Source organism: Centroberyx affinis, unplaced genomic scaffold (assembly GCF_046629955.1).
Source record: "Centroberyx affinis isolate AG114_WGS23_722 - 3 ecotype Tasmania unplaced genomic scaffold, CSIRO-AGI_Caff_v1 ptg005606l_1, whole genome shotgun sequence".
NCBI lineage: Eukaryota > Metazoa > Chordata > Actinopteri > Beryciformes > Berycidae > Centroberyx > Centroberyx affinis.
In genome coordinates this window covers 1,433-20,981 of record NW_027282823.1, presented here as the reverse complement: position 1 = coordinate 20,981, position 19,549 = coordinate 1,433, and the positions used below count along the sequence as shown (strand labels likewise).

At 40.3% G+C, this 19,549-nt stretch overlaps 1 protein-coding gene across 3 annotated transcripts in view; it reads left to right on the top strand.

Annotated features, from left to right (window-relative positions):
• The window catches only part of filip1l (filamin A interacting protein 1-like), a 48,405-nt gene extending 29,103 nt beyond the window's left edge, over nucleotides 1–19,302 (top strand). For 2 of the 3 annotated variants that reach the window (XM_071547024.1, XM_071547025.1), the window contains 2 exons: nucleotides 9,085–11,920; nucleotides 18,585–19,302. In XM_071547024.1, coding sequence (XP_071403125.1) covers nucleotides 9,085–11,920; nucleotides 18,585–18,797 — 3,049 coding nt within the window. In that variant the 3' untranslated portion in view covers nucleotides 18,798–19,302. Of the gene's footprint in view, nucleotides 1–3,350; nucleotides 3,472–9,084; nucleotides 12,445–18,584 lie in introns of those variants that run through there. The other variant, XM_071547026.1, reaches the window with a different exon arrangement.
• Nucleotides 19,303–19,549: the final 247 nt, after the last annotated feature.

Below are 19,549 nucleotides of genomic sequence, written 5' to 3'. Positions count from 1 at the left end.
AGCTGCTGTTTAGGAGACAGTTTTGTATTTTGCTGTTAAAGGTAACTAAATGAAAATGCAGTTATCTACTCACCAAACTTAATAAATTCCACACCTGACTGAGACTGACCTGAATTTGGCTCCTGATGAACTCGTCTTGTGTCCTTACACAAGTTTATTCCAGTTCTGTTATTAATTTTGGATTATGACCATTTCAACTCAGATAGCAAGGTGTCATTCAGTTCAGAAGTTGAGATAAGTAGATACACAAAGTAACTGAGGTCTTGCATTTGATACAGCATCTAGAGGAAAGACTGAAAAGCTCTCAGAAAACAGGTTCATAACCAGTATGACCCAGTGGCTCAAAGTGATAGACAGCAATCTGTGAATTTTGATGTTCTGGGTTCAAGGCTTAGGCTGACATTCCATATGTATTACGTTCCTGACAGCATCCTGTCTGTTGTCGTGTATTTCCTTGGATCTGCCTGTAGGATCAGTGTGTACATGCTGTGTATTTCTTTGGAGCGGCCAGTATCTCTGCTCTGTAAGACAGTGTCTTTACCAGTCAGGTTAAAGACATTACAGACTGGTTGCAACAATAACTTTTCACCTCCATCAGGGATTGAAGCAAGACTCAGACTGTCAGGGACAAGGCAGCTGTTTATCCTACTAAGCTATTTCTGAGCTTGGATGCATTTATGTTCATCATCTTATTTCTACAAGTGTAGAATTTGAACCACCAACCCATTTTAGTCAAGGATCTCACATGCTTCATTCATCAGCTTATTTATTTAAGTATTCAAACTACTGATGATTGACTTTGAGCAAGAACTGCAATGCTTGTACCTTACATTCATCAGCTTATAATTGTTAACATTTCTGAACATGAAAATATAAAAGGCATTGAGGGTTGAACCTGCACCCTAGTGCATCGTACCCACCTGTTTATCTCACTGGGCTGCATATTACCTCCTCCTGTGCTGCATTCAGGGTTGGACCAGCCATCTGGAGTACAGGATGTCGACCTGTGGGCCGGCGGTGAGTCCAGCAACACCAATAGAAAAGTCCCATGTAATTTGGTAGTCCTGCTGTAGACTGACTAGTCGTTATCAGAGCCTGCACTAGAGACTCCTGCTGTGCGTAATTCAGTAAAGTACATTTTATACTGTTTCAGTGTTAATTTGATGTTAAATCAGTGATTGAATTAGAATAGAAATAGCATTGATTTTTGTCAATCCATTTTCAAATCAATGCTATGTTTCAACATGTTAGTTGTGTTGGTGCATTAACATTGATTCTAAACTGATACAGTATTAATTTGCTATATGAGATGTCACTTCTTCTGTGTATATACTGTAGACTAGATTCACATTGTATGAAATTTTATTATATCAGGATAAACCCCTTGAGATGTATCATCTCGTTTTCAAGCTGGTCCCATTACAGGTGGAAGTGGCCGTCATCTTTGTGACATCATCTTTGTGCGTCTCAGTTAGTGGGGATGGGACGCTCTTTTCTGTTACAGCCCCACTTCGTGATTTAAGCTCATAAATCGGGTGTATTTTTACATAAAATTCTTGCCTAGTGCAGCTTTAACTTCAGTGAGAAACCACTATGGAATACAGAACATATCTTACTTCAGCAAATCTCTGTTTTCCTTCACTCGGCTGGCAGTACTCGTAATATTTGGTAACAGTGACCTCAGCCATTGTGAAGCCATGACATGTTTTATGTGGTGGGCAGGAGACAGGAAGAGTCTTGCTCTTGTTGTTCCCTTGCAGTGCTGGACTCACTTAATGCTGCAACTCACTGCCTGAAAGTACATAGTGATAGAATGGTCTTTTGTGTTTATGGAGTTATATGTATCGTATATGTATACTGCATGTATAGTCTACTTTCCTGTTGTATGTCATGCATTGTTCCCATTGCGCTAAACTTACTTATGTCACTACCTGAGTTGTCCATATGTTCCTGCATCAATGCCCCATTGTTTGAACAAACAGCATATTCTCCTCAGCACAATAGTGACATTGACAGCTGACAGCAACTAACCTAATAACCAACCTGAAAAATCTCCATAAAATTAGTTCCTATCATATGACAATGGATGACGTACAATGTTAGGCCTTTCGATAGATAAAGTCACCACCTGTATTGTTACTGTTAATGACAAATGTATGAGTGAGGTAAGAGGAGGCTGATAATTGAAGTAAAGGTCGAGACATTGTCGACTGAACAATGTGCCACTGATAAAACACAATGTGTGCTGGCTTCGGTCTTGGTTACGCTGGCGTATAAAAATGCATTATTTTGTTTGTGGCGCAATTAGTTTTAAGGTATTTTAACACCAGAAGTAAGATATTAAACTACCTGACCTTCCTCATAAGGGAAGAGATTCTGACACTGTAATGTATAGTGAGACTGCACCAAACCTCACTGTGAATAATCAATTTCAGAGCAGTTACAAAACCCTGGTGAAAATGGAGCCTGGCAGGGTGATAAAGAGAGCATGTTAGAAATATCACCAAGACTGAGCAGGGATATGCTCCGAAACAACATTTTATTTTTTTTGAATAATGAAAGATTTAAAGAAGGTTTATGCTTACAGAAGGGTGTTAATATTGATGTCAGAGAGATAACTTGGTAACTAGTTGGTTGTTCGTTCTTGTTGTTTTTTTCCTTCAGTTTCCCTAAAACAGCTTGTTCGCAGTGTTAGCATTCCGCTAGCCGCCAGCTAGCAGCTTGTAGCGGTTCTTGGTTTCAATCAGGAATGGTATTGCTAACAAACCATTTCAGTGAAACTGTCAAAATGTCACGGGATCCCCTTAGGTGTGGGCTGTGGATATACTGTATATGTTTTCACGTGCCACAGATATGTGTTACATGTCTTTTCTTGTTCTGCTCCATTGGTCTCAATTACAAATCTTCATCCAAGAATTTCTTATTAAGCTCTCATGCAGACAAGCGGATTCTTTTTTCCTCCTTGCTCGGCAGAATAAATGCCTTAAGCTGACAAGAGCCAGAAGGAAATACTGTAACTCGAACTGCGTGTCTCTCCTCACCTACTGCCCTGCCTCCGGAGCAGTGACAGACCGGGCAGATATTTCACACGTTACATACGTCAAGAAACACCTTTCCCCCTTTCTACCACATCCTTTAGTTAAACAGTTACTTTAGGAGACTCTCTCACACACACACGCTCAGGCATACACACATGTACACACACACTCAGACTAACACACAAGCAAGCGAGCACACACCCCCTTCTTGCGAGCCTCTGCAATGCATAGCTCCATATAAGGACATGCTGATGATGTAATGCTCCATAGGCAGGGAGCACATCCCTTATTGTTTGGTCTGACTGCAGGAATGCCCACATTACAGCCACTAAGAGAGAGAGACACACACACACAGAGGAAGAGTTGAGTGCTGAGTGTGGTACGGCAAGATAATGAGCTTATGGCAGTGAAGCCGGGAAGACCTTTGGCACAGGTAGGCAAAATGATACTTAACCGCAAAAGTTTGGGGAAGAAAGTTTCGGAACAGTTGGTGATGTGTTGATAGGCTCAAGGAAGACCAGATGTTCAGGACAGCATCCCTTTATGCTGGTGTCTTGACTTGTAAACGGTTTATAATGCAGAAGTTTCATTGTGTTCTTGAAAGGAAAAAAGAATCCGTTTGGCTTCAGAGTTGCTTTTTGCTGTGAAGTTACTGTTGAGTTATTATTGAAAAGTTTGAGATTCAGATCTTGGAAAGCAAGCGAGTCGGGAAAGTTTATGAAACTCATTAAAATCATGTTTTTTGAAGTCAGTAAAAGTCAGCATTTTAAAAGTAGAAAAATAGTTATAGGTATTAGAACAAATCTGACAAATGTTTTAAATTCCATTTAAATCTGTTGCATTCATTTATTTATAAAATGACGGGGGAACTGTTGAGAAATGACTCAGCAGTAGTGTTTTTAGATCTGTGATTAATTCCGCTATTCGTTTAGTTTTATATGATATTATACATAAAGAAATGTCAAAATACCTTTTTATTATTATTCAGAAACTCAAGAGGGAACTATTGTAAAATGCTGAAGTGATCTGTCATCGTAAGTTTTAGCAGAGATAAACCATTGAGTGTTGAGGCTGAAATCAGCTTGAATTCTTCATTCTAGGAGGAAAGAGAGGTGTCTAGTTCAACAATTTTTTGGCAATATACAATTAATGTACAGGAATTTGTCTGGGCATACTGACAACTTAGAATTTAATAGGAGATACTGAAATGCCTGGTACTGTACAAGGACAACGATATCTCTCATACAGTGCAACAGGACAGTTCAAGACATACAGTCCGACAGAAACTACGCATATCATCTGGTGTTTATTTGTTCAATATGTACGTACATTCCATGATTTATCAGCATGGCACCTAAGAGGTATTTTGGCATCTGAAGGTCTTAAGTATGTTTGACGACACATTATTATCAGTTTTATTTGCTCTTCCCTTCACTGATAGTCTGTGGTTGTGGAGTAAATGAGGATTTTAATTCCAAAATCTGATATCCACCATTTGAAAAAAAAACAAATGCCTACTCTTATAAAATGATTTCTGGCATGAAAGTAAAACATATTCTGGATTGCTGCTGAAGTTAGGAGTCATCTTTAGACCTGGCTTTGCATACAAAACTAGTTATGTTTTTGAGGAAAGAATCATCTGTGGTGTTGAAATACTTACTGATTAATTTCAGGTAGCAAACTATTTCCAAAATGGATATACAGCGTTTTGGAATGAATTCTTACACAAAAAAAAGTAAACTTAAGCAGTTTTAGGTTAGTGAAACCTAGGGCTCTTTTTGCCATAGACCACTCCATGATGAAGTGAACAGTACCGGGAAGTTAATAAATATCAGTCCTACATATTATATACAAGCTGATTGCACTCTGGGGGCATATCACTTAGCCTGTGTAGACTTTAACTACAGTCCATGCACTGCATCCATCAACATCCCTCCTTCAAACTCCGTCACACATGAAGACATACGGTCCGCTATCAACAAATCTCTTCTGCAGCGGAGGTGGTCAGTGTGTACATGTGTGGGATATATCGGTCTGTACATACATGACCTAATCACGCGTGGTTAGGAAATGGCACAGCGGCCCTGACATATGGAACGTGTAACACAGCTTTAAGTGGTGGGTGAGCCACAGTTTCCAGCTTCAGGAGCCACGTAAAGAGAGGGAAGCCCTGTGTGAAGCTATAATGGTGCGCTGGGGCTGGCAGTTGTGACTCCCTTGTTAGCTTGCCTGACTACTCCCAATTGGATGTTTCTTTTTTAATGGCATTTCTACTGCATTAGATCGTGTGAGCATATGACATCCACCTTAGCCACTAAATCAGCCCCTCCAAATAGTATGTGGATGGGTGTAAAGGTCATGTTAAATGGGGAGTTAGTTGCCATCTGTGCCCGTTTTCTGTTGCTGACATAGGGACTTTTCCATAACACATTAACTAGTTGTGGTGGTCGTGCATCCGTTTTGGGGGAAACCAGCCTGAAATTGGTGACTGTTACATAAGTTGTATAAGCTGCTGTGTGGGCTGTAAGGTGCCTTGTACTGTATGATACGCATGAAATTATTATGTAACCAGCTCTTTGTGTATTACTTTGAATTTTGTTCCTTCAAAATAATGCTCTTTTAAGATGTAAGAACCCCTGCATAAGGGCTGCTTTCTAACAACTGACATGTGACCCTGAGACAATGTGGAAAAAATGATATATAGATCAGCTACAGTAGTTGTACATTTTCTGAAAGCAAGTGATAGCTTGTTCTACTGACTTCTACTAAAGGGAAGCTGGTCAGCTTGCATTCCTCACCAAAATGAGTATAAGTTCAATTACAGGATTATTTTCTTTACCAGAGGTCGGGAGAATGACAGAATGTGTAAGAATGCCTATTCTTATCCTAAGTTTCACTCTGTCCATTGTCTCCCCATCTACAGTACAGACAGACATGCAAGTCTGTACTAAATTATATCTAACAGCAAAACTGTTCTCAGATGTGGCACTGTTGGCCAAATGCACATTTATGTGTGTGTCCTTGATGTGAAAAAGTTTAGGAGCAACTGATCTGGATTAACTGATCTGGTCTCTTCATGTCCCACAAAATACACAGGGAATCTAGTAAAATTATAGCCCCCTTTAGGGGTGGGGGTGATTTAACTCATATGTCAAGTGATTAGTGTGTGTAGGCATACTGTCCATGCCCTTTCCTCTCAAAGGACTTGCCTCTATTGATGGAAAGTGCCCTTACATGTGGTATACAGGATCTATATCCATTACCAGCACTTAGAAGTACTCACTTGAAATAGGGGGGGTAGCCAGACTTGCTTGTCCTACGAGAGTCCAAAGTCCATTTCTCATTCTATTCTGGCTGATGACATCACTAGAAAAACAGCGGGGACTAAGATAAGAGATTGGGTAAACAGCGATTACAGGGACAAGCTATGTTCGCAAGAGAGATGCCTGCCTCTCTTATAAGTGTTTCACTCAGCAACTTAGTGTTTCTAGATACACCATCCACTTTTAAAAAAGATGTAATTTTTCAACACATGCATGTGTTTAGATAAGGCAGACTTATTTCTCAGTAGACACTCTTATCCGGAGTACTTGCAAAAAGTAAAACAGTAGTAAATTAGTGTATCTACATGTCTAGCAGCCAATATATAATAAGTGCAGGGGTCAAACCAACACATCCTAGACAGAACAATTTGTACAAAAAATTCTGTGCACCTGGAATATTCAACCAGATTCAATAAAGTAGTAAGAGAAACACAAAGTGTTTTACTGACATAAAATAAGAACCAGGCAATTTCTACCTTGTGGTACTTTTACAATTAGATGTGCTATTAACAAGATGTATTGATAATAATAATAATGCATAAGATGCCTGAATAGCAACACATGCTTTGTTATAAAGATATGTTGTCCCTAACTACTCTGACTATACATTTGTTGAATGGCTTACCCTTGTGAGAAGTGTATTTTGTGTTAAAATTGGATATATATCTTATATCAAAATGAATGCAGAAAGTTCGGTAATACTTACAGCCTAATCCATAATGGATTATAATAGTTTATTAGCCCTTAGAAGCTCTTATAACAAGCCAACAAAATCCCACATCCCCACAATCCACCCTAACCGCACTAATAATTAATTTGAAATTATTATGAATATCCTTAAAATATTTTATTGAGTGTTACCAATTGTTCAGTCTGGATGTAACTGCAGCACATGGATCCATTTACATGTGTCCCCCCTACCCCCACCCATCCCGTAGCAGCTACTGAAGTACAGAGAAATGACACACACTAGTGCTGAGGAGTGACCCACCCTACCGCACTTACATCATGCCCTTCAACTGAAGTGTACATGTGGAATTAGTGATCCCTGAGAGGGAGAGAGGGAGGAGGGGGGTGTTTCTGTATAAACTCTGTGGGACTGTAATTGCCTTTGGAAGCAGGGGGAATTCCTTTAAAAAATATAAAAAACCAGGGAGGGTAGGTGGCGGTGGTGGTGGTTTTGGTAAGGGGAGGAGGGTTAGTAGTAGAGGAACCCCTTAATTAAAGGATTGTTCCATGCCAGTGGGCCATCTGTGTGGAAATGCCTGGCAGCTGCACACACAGCAGTCATAACATCCCCTCCCCTGACGCTGAAGGCACTTTGGCCCGGTGATATATGCATGTGCCAGACGCAGTGACCCCAGCTACACACTGTACTTTATGCGCTGCAACTGCATATGCGTCCATGGGCACATGTGCACTGTACATTGACATCATTTGAGTAATTTGTGCCCCATCTTGGCTTTGGCAAATATAGAATTAGTTGTGAAAATGTAAATAGGGATATTCTTTATGATTTTTGAGTAAGACTGCCTTTGAATTTGTGGTCTATATAGGTTAATTTTGGCAGGTATGGATTAAAAAGATTTACTCAAAACTGTATAGACACCGTCTCTTGCACTATGCACTAACTCTCCTCATTTGGAGATGAAGAGGAATGATGCAGTCTTAAAGAAATACACTGATATATTTGATTTTAAACTCTTTCTTTGACTTACCCTTGTGCAGCGACTTATCTTGACTTACTCTAGCCATTTGACCTCTGCACTAAGTGTTTATTCATTACACAATGGGCATGCTATACACTTTTAACACACAGTTTGTGCGATAGATGGTACAGGGATACACAGAGGCAAAACTGCAACTGCTTACCATTACACAATAGTAAGTTCATCAAAGAACTGACTGGCTAAAAAGTTAGTGTACTCTCTAATGTCTCACTTTGTCTAGAGAGAGAGTCATTTTTAGACAGAGGTCAACATCAACATTTGGCACTCCAGCACAGCACATTTAGTCAGGGATTAAGAGAACAGAAAAGCACAGCTGGGTCTCTCCCCTGACTTGGTATTTCATTGTCTTTTTTCCCATTTCACAGAGGATATAACAGGTCTTATAGTACACATAGTACAACCCCAAATATCATGGAAACATTTTCAAATTCACTGATTGTTAAACTCATGGCCCAATATTTACAACAGTATGTCAAGTTTCCAAACCATATGAGAATTAATTGGCAGCAAGGGAACTAAAAAAATGTAACCAGAGGTATTTCAGACTACCAACCTGAGAGAGTTAAAGTAATGCTTTTTATGATGTGTTAAATTTTCCATGACATAAAACCTTTAGTCCTTTCAGAAATGTAGGGAAAATAACAGTGTTTATGGTGTGTCAGTGCTTGGAGGAGTGGGCCCAATGGGTAATGACAGTGGGGGTGTAGAGTTTCTTAAGCACCTTTCATATAAAACACAAGCAAAAAACATGACAGTTTAAGTCTCACAATGATTTAAAGTTGTGTTACTCCAAAATTCATTGAAAAATAATTAAAATATTTCATGGAAAATGTAAAGTAGTGTAAATAGTGAACAACTAAATGCAATTACAGTGGAAAAGTAACAACTTTGTGAAAATGAAAATCTTGGAAATTTGGTGTCATATTTGTTCTTTTTTCATGCTCTTTCTACATGCAAATGATTATTATTATTATTTTTTTTCATTTCTTACAGGTTGAAGCTGTTGATTGATCAGGAAAAGGCCTACCAAGAACGAAAGGAGGAAGAGAACAACAAAAAGGTCACAGACCTGAAGGAGGAGCTGACAAAACTGAAGTCATTTGCGTTGATGGTTGTGGATGAACAGCAGCGCCTCACTGAACAGCTGAACCAACAGACGGCTAAGGTCCAGGAACTGAGCGCCAGCGCTTCACAAGCCCAGGAGGAGCTGAGCTCCGCTAATGCCCGTCTACAGGAAGAGGAGTACAAAGTCTTTCGCTTGGAGAGCGAGCTGCGTGACCAAGCCAGTCGATACCACCAGGAACAAGAGGCCATGACTGCCAAATTGACCAGTGAAGATGCCCAGAGCAGGCAGCTGCGCCAGAAACTGTCCACTCTCAGCAGGCAGCTTGATGAGCTGGAGGAGACCAACAAGACTCTGCGCAGAGCTGAGGAGGAACTGCAGGAGTTGAGGGACAAAATTAGCCGCGGTGAGTGTGGAAACTCCAGTCTCATGTCTGAGGTTGAAGAGTTACGGAAAAGGGTTCTTGAAATGGAGGGAAAGGATGAAGAGTTAATCAGGATGGAGGACCAGTGCAGGGATCTCAACAAGAAACTGGAGAAAGAGGCCAGCCAAAGCCGGAGCCTAAAGGCTGAAGTTGATAAATTAAACCACAGAATTATGGACTTAGAAAAACTAGAGGATGCTTTCAGCAAGAGCAAACAGGAATGTAGCTCACTCAAGTGCAACATGGAGAAGGAGAAGACTGTGTCAAAGGTTCTGTCCAGTGAGCTGGAAGTCTTGAAAGTCAGGGTCAAAGAACTGGAGGCTGCTGAAGGCCAGTTGGCAAAGACAGAGTTGACACTGAAGGAAGATCTTACCAAGTTAAAGACACTGACAGTCATGCTGGTGGATGAAAGGAAGACGATGGCAGAGAAGCTAAAGCAGATGGAGAACAAGGTCCAAAACAGCACTGGAAAACTTCAGGCTGAACAGGACAAAGTTACATCAGTCACAGAGAAGCTAATTGAAGAGAGCAAGAAAGCACTGAGGTCAAAGGCTGAACTGGAGGATAAAATGTGCGGTGCTACGAAGGACAGGGATGAACTGAAGGCCAAGTTGAAGGCTGAGGAAGAAAAGAGCAAAGATTTGGAGTCTAAGGTCAGTATGATGAAGAAAAGATTACAATCATTAGAGACCGTAGAAAGAGAATACATGAGGAACAAAGCTAAAGAGGAACACATTAAAACACCCATTGCCAACCGCTTCCAACAAGAGGACAACAAAGTCAAGGATTTGACACAGGAGGTTGAGCGCCTTAGACGCAAACTGAAAGACATGAAGGTGGTGGAAGGTGACCTACTAAAGACTGAGGAGTTGGAGTCACTGGAGAAAAGATTCTCCAATGAACAAGAGAGAGCCAAGGCCTTGATGGAGGAGCTGGAAATATCCAGAAAAGAACTTTCAATGTACCAACTGGCTGAAAAGAAAGAGTGCAACCAAGAGCATGTCCTCTATAAACGCCTGAAGGAAGAGGAGGCAAAGTCCAGTCATTTGACCAGAGAGGTAGCAGCTCTGAAAGAGAAGATCCATGAATACATGGGAACAGAGGAGTCCATTTGCCGCATGAAAAATGACCACTCTACACTGCAAAGAAAACTGACCCAGCAGGAGGTCAGAAACAAAGAGCTGGCCAGAGAAATGGAGACTCTCACACGAGAGCTTGAGAGGTACAGACGCTTTAGCAAAAGTCTGCGTCCTGGCATGAATGGAAGACGCTTTTCAGACCTGCATGTTTCCACCAAGGAAGTCCAGACAGAACCGCCTGACCTCCTGTCTCCCAACTGCAAGAGCATGGCACCACTGGAACGTGCTGTGGTGAATGGAAAACTATATGATGAGAGTGAACCTGAGGATAACGCTAATTACAGCAATGAGCTTCAGCTCTCCAAATGCAGCCCCTCACTCATCAATAATGTAAACAACCTAAACAACAACATGAGAAGAGCCCGTGTCCCCTTCCTTAAGAACAAAGAGAGCTCCCATCAGGTGAATGGTAAAGTGCAACCGCGGCAGAATGGAAACCATGTCCAGCCTGGAGATGTGGTGTTGACCCACAGTCCTGGGCAGCCTCTGCACATCAAAGTGACTCCTGACCATGGACACAACACAGCCATGCTAGAGATCACCAGCCCAACCACAGAAAACGCCCAGTCATACACCAGCACTGCTGTCATACCCACAAGTGGAGGCCCACCCAAACAGAGAATTACCATCATCCAGAATGCATCCATATCCCCCACTGCAAAATCTATTTCCCCCACAACAAAATCTAAAGGTTCCCCAATCTCTGATGGACCATGTTCACCTGATAGGGCCCTATCACCTTTCACTATGGCCACTTACTCCAGAGCGATGACCCCAGACTCTTCTGGCTCTGTGACACCGGACAGAGCCATGTCACCTATTCAAATTGTGTCGGTGACAACAGGCACCCCGGACCGGTCCCTCTCCACAGAGCCGGTGGAGGTTGTAGGAGGTCACGCTGTCTTCCGCGTGACCCCCGAGAGGCAGAGCAACTGGCAGGTCCAGAGGTCTAACAGTACGGGGCCAAATGTCATCACCACAGAGGACAACAAAATTCACATTCACTTAGGGAGCCCCTTCATTCAGAGCATCAGCAGTCCATCACAAACGCTGAGTCCCTGCCACACACCTGGGCTCCAGGAGCAGAGGACTCAAGTGATGTCCAATTGCGGTGCCCCTGCTGCCAAAGTCAACAGCAAAATCACAAGTAGCATCATGATAAAGCCCACCTCCACCCCAATCCAAAGGCCATCACAAATTACAGTAAGTAATGCCTATGATTGACCCGATACTCCTCAAAACCCTTCATCCCATCCTTTGTTAATGAATCCTGTCCATTAGATCCAACTCAACCTTTGCCCAATTAACTGCCCTCAGTGCCTTGACATTATACCCTGATGCATTTAAATGTCTGTTTTACTTGATTTATAGAGAGCTTATACAGGGGTTTGGATGTTTATTACTTAGGTTGGTTTGCTTAGTTCTGTTTGATAAGTTCAAACAAAGGTTTGCATGCATGAGAAAAAAATACCTTTTGAAAGCACTAGAAAAATTGACATTACACCAGGTTTTAACTTATGTGCACTTACTGTATTATACTCAATGGTAAATTTGCCATGTAGTCAGACTATTCACACTGATGTATCATATCAGTTCTTTTTATATTTCATATTACAGATCTTGCATTTTGATTAAGTTGTTTGATTTTCTGAATATTAAAGTGTGCAAAAAGAAGTTTTATGTTTTAGTTTGTCATCCATGCTTGCCTATTTCATTTATTCACTAAATCCAGCATGTTTTGAATGTTTAAAATTAAAAATAACAATCTGAGGAACATATTATCAGATTGCAATCACTTGTTTGATTTGATTTTTGGTGCATGTTCAGTAACTTCTTAACACTTGAGATTTCAATCCAATGTTCTTATATTACAGGGTTCTGTGTAGTCATAAAATATTAGCAGTCACTTGTTCAGATTTGAATATGAAAAAACTGTTAAAAAATAACACTTTGTTAGACCTAATTAAATGATACCCAACAAGAAGAGTTGTCTGAAAAACCTTTGTGCTCATGCTCAACTTTTACAAGAAAACAAGAGAAAAAAGCTCGGGGATTCTGACATGTGTTTGCTTGCTTGAGTTAAAATCATAGGCTGATGTCATCGTTTCTCCTTACATCCAGAGCACAGAAACCCAGTGACCGAGAGAGAAAACCAGCATGATTTGAACTTGGAGTTCTCTAAAATGATACAATGGAAACTCTGCTCAGATCCTTTAAACCGTAGAGTGGTGCTCCTAACAGAAAGCTGCTGTTGGATGAGAACCTTGTATTTCCCCAAAACGCAAGCTTTTGTGGAATTACGGAGTCGTTCTTCTCCAACGGACATTCATGTATTATTGAAATACGGTTACAATAATATATTATTGAAATATGGTTACAATTTAATGAAAACAAAGAGCATCATGAAAACTTTCAAGACTTTTTTTTTAACCTGCAATTACCTTTTTGCTTAAATGATTCCAACAGTTTACTGGGTATAAATTTAATCTGGACAAGAGCAAACTGATCGTCATTAATCAGAAGCCACAAGAAGTGCATTAGACTGTTCAACATCACTTTATATACCTTGGGATCTCTGTCACAGGAGATTTCAAACACAACAGATTTTCTTTCTAAATTACCCGATGAAAATAAACAAGACTTAGCCAAATGGTCCCCTGTTCCTCAGTGGGTAGATGAATTGGCAGCAGGGTAACACAGTGATCAATATATAACAGTCAATATTACATTACTTCCCTAAATTCCTGTATTTGTTTCAACAAGTGGAGGAAAGCTGTCCTATAGACATATTCTCATTTGGCTTAAGACAGTGATATAAATGGTTCTTGTTCCTGGTGGTAGATGACAATGTTTTGGACTTGGCTGAGTCTTGTTCATTGCTTTATTCACATAGGAACATCTTTTTGCCAAGAAACATTCAAAGAGATTTTTTTGACCCTTATGTCAGATGGGAGCATTGCCCTTGGATATTGCTCAAAAAATGGTCTCGGGTATCACCACCCTAGGAGACACATGCCTTGAAAAGCCACTTGAGAAGGTCTGATATATTGTGTGGATCTGAGAAATAGCTCTACATTCTTTGATAGCTTAACCTCACTGGTCTCTGAGCAGTAGGTCTCACTTAGCTTGCTATTCACTGGGTAGTAACCTAAAACTCTTGTTTTATTTTGCTTTCTCCCTTGAATCATCTCCTTTGACATGACTCATCGGTCCGAATTATGGGTGTTTCTCCATGTATACGCATTCCTTTAAATGTGGTTTTACGTGCCCACATTGGAAAAGTTACCGCATGTGTGCGTTTTGTTTAAATTTAATTTCTACTAAAAGGTCAGCACAAGACTTGGGAGATGAAGACAGGAAGGGAGGAAGAGAAGGAGGTGGGAGAGAAGGAGAGGAGATACGGTGGAGAAGAAGGGGGGTTATTCTATCAGTTGCAGTATAGTAATAAATGTCTTAATGAAGCTAATATAAAGAGTCCTGAAAAAGAAAAGAATTATTAAAAAAGAAGCAGCAAATTTTGAGTTAAGGGGTTTTCACACAGTAGTTTTATGGTTTTGAGAGTCAGGGTTAAGACTAGAGTAAGTATCTAAATATCTTATGTGCACACTACATAAAACCTCATATGCAGGTTCATACAGATACAAGAACAATGACGTAATGCAAGCAACTGCCCATTATGTTGCATCACAGTATTTAGCTGATTGTAGTTAGCCTGGCTGCAGCAAGTTGGTACGTATATATCAAGGGATTATGTGTGTTTGCTTACAGACACTTTGGCAGGCTTAGGCACTGTTGGTACTGTGGATCAAACCAGCAGCTCATGAGCTGAACCAGCAATCCTGGTGAGCATGAAGAAATGTAAATCATAGTCTGGTTAAATTGAAGAATGATATATTTAAGAATCTATCCACTGAAAAATCTAAGTTAATCAGCGTCTTAATTTACAGTAATTATGAATAGATTTTGATATGAACACTGGAATGGTTGATAGGTTGATGGAGAACAGGTAGATATACAAACATTATTATAACAGTAGTGGACAGAGCTGAGAGCTGACAAACTCTCCAAAATACTGTGCAACAGTAGTCCTCACTATCAGTTAGATAGAGCAAGACAACTGGTGCAAGAAAGTAGTGTTGCCTCCACTGAACACACCCACACACACACTCACACACACTCACAGTCAGTGTCACTACAAGGAGATGATTAAATCAAGCATTAAATTGATTGAGTGGGAAGGAATGCAGCTGGAGAAACCGGATCCAAAGTAGTCTGGGTGCAATAAAATGATGCAGGGGCTAAACAAGATGCTATTCATTAGACCACTACTTGAGAAACCATTGAGCAGCTGGGATTGCTGTCTGCGACCTCAATTACCCCCTGACTCACACTATACTTACTCCAACTTACAGAGGGCCAAATTCATAAACTATACTCATATAGCTCAGCCAAGGAAGACAGATCAGCACACTCTCCCTGCCAGAAAGATAAAATGTGTATCAAGTGACACTCTGCACGCCAAAGCGGATTTCATTGTACAGCCTGCAATGATACTTGCCTCTGTTGACTGAGTACCAGATTATAATCATACTAATGTTTAGTATTTCTGCTTGTTAACTTTAGATTTGTAGGGGAAATGTGAAGAAAAACCCACCAAATGTCATGGTGAAATCTGAACAAATCAGCCTCTGATGTGCATTCAGCGCAGCCAAGAAAGCCTAATTACCACACTGCATCCCTGCCAGAAAGATAAATTGTATATCAAGTGTCACACTGCGGGCCAGAGCGGATTTCCTTGTGTTTGCCCACAATGATAATAATCCCAAAGGAATTCACACACCTTGACCGACAGGCACAATAAAAACCAGGGCAGGACAATAAAAGCCGGCATGGGGGAGGCAGGGCTAGGCTTTCTCTAAACAAAGGCCTTTATATTGTGAGTGAGTGTGAGAGGATATGCACTATGAGAGTAGCCTCTCTCCCACCGCGACACAAGCACCAAAACAAACCTTGTGTTTGGTTGCCGTGGGAACAGCCGCGCCGGTATTGCAGAACGCGGGGCAGAGGAAGTGCTTAGTTGAACTCCCGCTGTACCGTTGATATACAAGAGAACAAAGCGGTACATTAAGGCTCGTTCCATGTAAAATCAACAACGCTCCCATGACGTGGAGCCCACACAGATTTTCTGGCCCATTACCTCCGTTGAAGCACAGGCCCTACTTATTCTGAAATTTATACCCCATATGAATATTTAAGGATATGGTTCACTGCAGATTTTAAAGTTAATTCCCCAAACCTCAAGCCACATATAACGTATCACAGCGCTCTTTCAGGAAAAAACTTCTCTCGAATCACACCAGTTGCTGAGTGGTTTGGTGTTCAGTGGGAATAACCTCAGTTGTGTGATGAAACTCGTGGCAATACTGAAGCGTTTCACTTTCACAAAGCCACAGAGATTTATAGCAGATCTCTGACAAAAACCTTCTTTGACATACAGTAGCATCCATCTCTTTGATTTAGAACAAGTGTTTCCTTTGTAACCAAGATAAGAGGCATGATGTGGAAAAACAGCTAGTGAGATACACATTTATATTTTATTCAGTCAAAACCAGACTAAAAGGAGATGATTACAATCCTAATATGATTTTAAATGTAAAAAGGTCCCAATCAGGCTATTTCAGTTCTATGAACTTTGTAGGAAATCTTCAATTACTGACTCTAACAGACCCCCCCCCCCAGCTAAAATGTCATAGTCTGTGTTGGAAGATGGTTTATGGAAGATATAGTCCCTGCCGCATGCTGCAGTTATAGAAATTTAAATGGGTTACAGCCACTTACAGGAGTAATTTGAGGTTGGGTAAAACTGCCTCTTGTCAGCACATATTACAAAATGCAATTCCCTTTTTCAAAGGCAGTGGCCACAGTGGCGGTGCTGGGTAAATGAAAGAACCAGATAATGAATACTATGAATGAAAACAAAATTACATGCCAATCACATCCTTTGATAACTCTGAATAAAATAACTGCCTGCTGGCTATTATGACAGAAGAGAGCTTAATTCAGTCTGTTTTCATCCGAACATGTTGAAACAGACAAACTGTGAGCCTGAAAAAGAGCAGAGAAGCTCAGACTTCAATGGACTTACTCTGTTTAGACTCTCCAACTATGACTTCTACATCAGATCTGTCAGTAAAACAGAGAAACACAATATAAAAAACAGAATCCAAGTCTAAACTATGTAAAGAATAATGAGTTTATGCTGTAGAAATTGGGGAAAAAAAAGTATTGACAGTGTAGTTTGCCATAAGGAAGAACAGACCAATAATTCCGGATAATTGCTCATATCAGTTAAGGTCTGAGATGTTTATATGACTCATTGTATCCAGATCATGAATATCCCTATTTAGATTTGAATAAACAGAGGATTACAAGTGGACATGCCTCAGTATCCCGGCTGGTCTCATAACTGGGGAGAGAGTTTACCTGGGTTATTGTAAACAGGATATAGAGTCTACTGTACAAGCAACAATCCAAAAATGGACTACCTCAGTATCCCAGGATGCTGGTGTGTGTGTAAACACTTTGATTATGAAGCGATTGCACAGTAAGCGGAGCAGCAAGCTGTTTCAGAATCTGAGAAATCCGATGTTAACTCTTATTGGAGAGATTACCCAGGATATCTGTTTTGTTTTGTTTTTTTTGCAGATTGTGTTCCAGAAACACGGGTCTCTAAGCAACACACTCACACTCTTGTAATTAATGGGAAAAGTTGAGAATAATGTTACGAGCGACATTCAAAAAGGTTTTTCATGAGCTTTGAAATGGTGTTCAGATGGCTAAAATCTAAATTTTCCATTAGGAGTTATACATTCCCATGGTGAATAATTTCCCATGAGCAACCTCATTTAAATGGTAGATAAATGATTGGAACAAAACTCTCTTACGCAGAATGATACAGCACAAATACACCAGGGAGAAGTTAGTGTCTTTTTTCAGATTCTATTAATCACTATTCACTCTCTTGCTCATGATTTGCATCAGATTAAAAATCAACTGAGTAACAGTTCATGTGACAAAATAGTGTAACTAACAAATACTGCATATGTGTGGAATATTAATCTGATCATATGTGGAATATGCAACATTGCTATATTCCCAAAAAGGTAGCCATGGAGTCCCCTATTCAATTAACATGGTCCTCCCTGCACTTATTCTGCATTAGTGCTGCTAACAAATCTTTTTGAATAGTACACAGTAGAACCAATGTACTGCAATACAAAATTATAGTGTCTCACCCTCAGCTGCTGTGGTTATCGGATAATTCCTTCTAACATCCAACAGCTGAAAAGAGACATTTGTTTTCCAATTAGTCTTTTCAGGGATGGAGCCAAAGCGCAGCAGTAGTTCAGCAAACATACAGTAAATGGTGGGACTGATGGGACTACACTATATGAACTATACTGTCCATAAAATATCATTTGGTATCATCTAGTGGTCAATATCAGTATTGCATCATTCCTTGACTGAGCTTCTGTAAGCAACTCAATCGCCTGACGAACAGGACAAACAGAGATTACTTGTTATGCTTTTATGTCATTCATGGTCCCCTAAAATGTGTTTCAAAGAACTGAATAATGCTTCTGACATGTTTGAAACATGTTGAGTTTGCTGTGGTCAAAACCCCCTAAACCTAGTAGGCCTAAGTCTTGTGCATACAACCAATCCAATCCCCATTTATTTTTTTAGTTTTTCTTTACTCTGTATTTCCCCAAATTAAGTGGTTTCAGTCTCTAATGAATAACAATGGATATCAGAGACCCATTTTTTTGTCAGTCCTCACTCCACTGTTTCTTTCTCGTTTCCCCAGATCCCTCTAGAAGCATTCCGACGATCAGGACCGACGAGAATCCCCAAACCGAAGGGCTACAGCTCCCCGAAAGGGACAAACGGCACGGCGGCCAGCCCGGGACCGCAGACCAGGGGGCAGACTCCTCTACCCGCTGGGAAAGACCAGCAGGCCCTGACGTCTGCAGCCAACAACAACAACAACAACCCAAACCTGGCCAATCGCAGACTGTGACATCACCGATGTTAAAGGGATACTTTGATAGTTTGGATTCTTTAGAAATTGTCATAATTTGTCTTTCAGCTTCCCTAAAAATAACCACATAATAGCTTTAGGCATGGACACAATGACTGATAAAACAGAGGAAAATAACAAAAATAATAATAATTCAATTTCAAACTGTCAAATGTATTGCTTTATTTTTTTGTTGCATCTTTCAAAGATGGAAGAGAAGAACTGAATCCTCATCTACGGTGCTGTGAGCACCGCAAAATGCAACTAATTTGGTGTATCATGTTCAATGTGTACACACTGTATTGCTTGTAAAAAAAAAAAAAAAGAATAACATACATAACATTTTAGTAAATAGTTGCCATGTAGATTTATTTCATACTCGCTGTCACTGATTTGTGTGAAGGTAGTCACTGTGATCAAAATAAATTAATAAGCTGTAGTGGTGAGTAATACTAGAGTAAGTCATGTGATATGGTCATATTGTTGAAAGAATATGTTTATTTGTATTGTGAGTATTTGTATTGATTACTGTATCTGCTGTGAGCGACAGTACGTGATGCAGCCATTTTATCCAATTCTATGAATGGAATACATGGATATTTTGTAATAAGTGGCAATAATGTACATACAAGTGTATTACTGATGTGTTGTAATGCAGCTTCTTTAGTGATAATCTCTGAAATGTAACATTTGTGTTATTTTTGGTTATCAATAAAGATTTTTTTATACCTTGCACAGGATAAATGCCTCTA